General features: G+C 33.6%; 1 protein-coding gene across 1 annotated transcript; it reads right to left on the bottom strand.

Annotated features, from left to right (window-relative positions):
* Positions 1 to 736: 736 nt before the first annotated feature.
* Positions 737 to 1,468, bottom strand: LOC139875825 (uncharacterized). The gene has a single exon (XM_071863120.1). It carries the CDS (start codon positions 1,466 to 1,468, stop codon positions 737 to 739), a length of 732 nt encoding a protein of 243 aa, XP_071719221.1.
* Between the last annotated feature and the right edge of the window lie 740 nt (positions 1,469 to 2,208).

The raw sequence follows: 2,208 nt of genomic DNA, 5'->3' as shown, positions 1-2,208 counted from the left end.
ACCTCCCCCCCTGTTTGGGGGGGCCGGTTTTAATGTTTGAACAAAGTGGGGGTGTTATTTGACAAAGTGGAAGTAAACAAAAATGCGAAATGACCAAAATACCTATATTACTATTGATGAATAGTGTTTCCACTTTCTGATTTTGACCTGGAAGCTAACCTGGATTATACTCAAACCCGTCCCAGTTTCTTTTTGATCCGAATTCATTACCCGATCCAACTTTGAACCCATGAGGCCCAAGTTTGATAGGATTCAAACCCAAGATTATATAAGTCTCGGCCAAGTAATATTCTTAACTTTTCTTTTAGATTTAACAAAAAGGACTAATAGTGAGTAGTGACAAAGCTTCCTAACTTTTCCAGATTTTTAACAAAGTTGACAAATGTTGACCCAACTTGACTAGGGCGCGGCTGACCAGTCCTTGATCTTGACTTTTGACTTTGACCAAAAAGTCAAATTTCGAATGAATTTCAGATATTCGCGAAATTTTCAAATTTTGCAGGTTTCTTCGGAATGAACCAATGTTTGCAGGAATGTTTCACTGAACTACTCTTTATTCGAAATGATTGTTTCTCGGAAAAGACATACACTTGAGAAACGTTCAGAACTACTTCAAAATAATCAGAAAATACATTTCATTTTTTTTTGACATCTGAAAACTTTTATATATAAACCTCTAGCAAGAAGCTAGAGGAAGATTATAAAGGAGACATTAACCAATTTGTACAACCAACATCTATCTACCACGTGTCCTGATCCAAGTGAAAGAAGTAAGAAGAATGCAATCAAAAATAAGACTTCTCTTCATTGGATCGTTAAAAAGAACATTGTTTTTATATCTCCATAAGAGCCAGATTGTAGCTGCGAAAATATCATACAACTTATTTTTATTGTGATTAGGAGCTTTCCAGTTATCAAAACAAACCTGCCAATCAGAAAGCGAGTTAAAGTGCACCATTCCATTGTTGACCCAAACGCGTATCAAAAGCCAAATAGATGCAGCGGTGTTGCAGTTGAAAAATAGATGGTCTCTATTTTCAATTTCCGAGTTACAAACCGGGCAAGATAAAGAAGGAACTTCAAGACCCTTAGCCGCTAGGTTTAACCGGGTGGGAAGACGGTCAAGGTTGAGCCTCCATAAAAGAATATTGATCTTGCTAGGAACGTATTTCATCCAAGTTGTGCACATGTTAGACGAAGGTAATATGGACTTGTCGATATGTTTTCTTGTTGAATTAACAACAAAGATCCCGGAATGGTTAATGTTCCAAGACCATGAGTCTTCCGTATCAAAAACAAGAACATCGCCTATAGCATTTGTAAGGTTGAGAATAGCAGATTCAATTCTAATGTTTGTAATATTTCTCGACCATTGCCAGTTGAGACCGTTGACCGATAATGTGTCTGAGACTCGACAGTCTTTGTTCAATTCGAGGTGGAAAAGGCGATAATATCTTTCATAATCCATAGAGCCATCTATAATTTAATGGAAAAAAGTAAACAAGCCCTTAGATTATTGATTATTTAGCGTAATTTCATCATATCAGTTTTTTTTATTCAATTTTGTAAAATGTCAATGTTTAGGCTTTCAGTTGTTCTTGTATTCTTTTAGTAACTAAACTTCTATAAGATACACCATGTGCTTACATTTTATACCTTCAACTTATCCCGCTTTAAATCCTTATTCAGTTAGATAGATATACATTAGTGTATGTGCTTATGATTCTTTTGATGTTTATCATTTTATTCAATATTATCTTGTGTGTATATTATTTATTAATGCAAAAAGGTCATCTTTGTTGGAAACCCTATTGTTGGTAAATATGATATTTATTATATACATTCGAGAATTAAATTTTGATATATATAAATTTTTAAGGCGACACTTTTATTATGTTCCATGTCAAAACTCAAAAGAGGGATGACGATGGTCATCGATCCAACGGATATTCATCTGATTCACTCGCTTTGTGATGGATATAGATGAACATAAATGGATATGGGTGAGATATGGATATGGACATGGATAAAAAGTTTTATCCATGAATATATCCATTAACACCCGAAATACATATACAAATACACAGATATAAATATATGCTTACATATTTACTATTACAAATACATTTACCGTTAGATGTATATATTTCTTTCAACCTTATAATGAATAACTATAACTATGATATATTAAAATAAAACAGGTATATC

This window comes from Rutidosis leptorrhynchoides, chromosome 11 (assembly GCF_046630445.1).
Source record: "Rutidosis leptorrhynchoides isolate AG116_Rl617_1_P2 chromosome 11, CSIRO_AGI_Rlap_v1, whole genome shotgun sequence".
Taxonomy (NCBI): Eukaryota; Viridiplantae; Streptophyta; class Magnoliopsida; order Asterales; family Asteraceae; genus Rutidosis; species Rutidosis leptorrhynchoides.
The sequence above is the reverse complement of the archived record's forward strand: the minus strand, read 5'-3'. Positions and strand labels throughout refer to the sequence as shown.

What these genes read in the sequence shown, in the direction of transcription:
- LOC139875825 (XM_071863120.1), bottom strand. Translation starts at nt 1,468, where the DNA reads ATGGATTATGAAAGATATTATCGCCTTTTCCACCTCGAATTGAACAAA.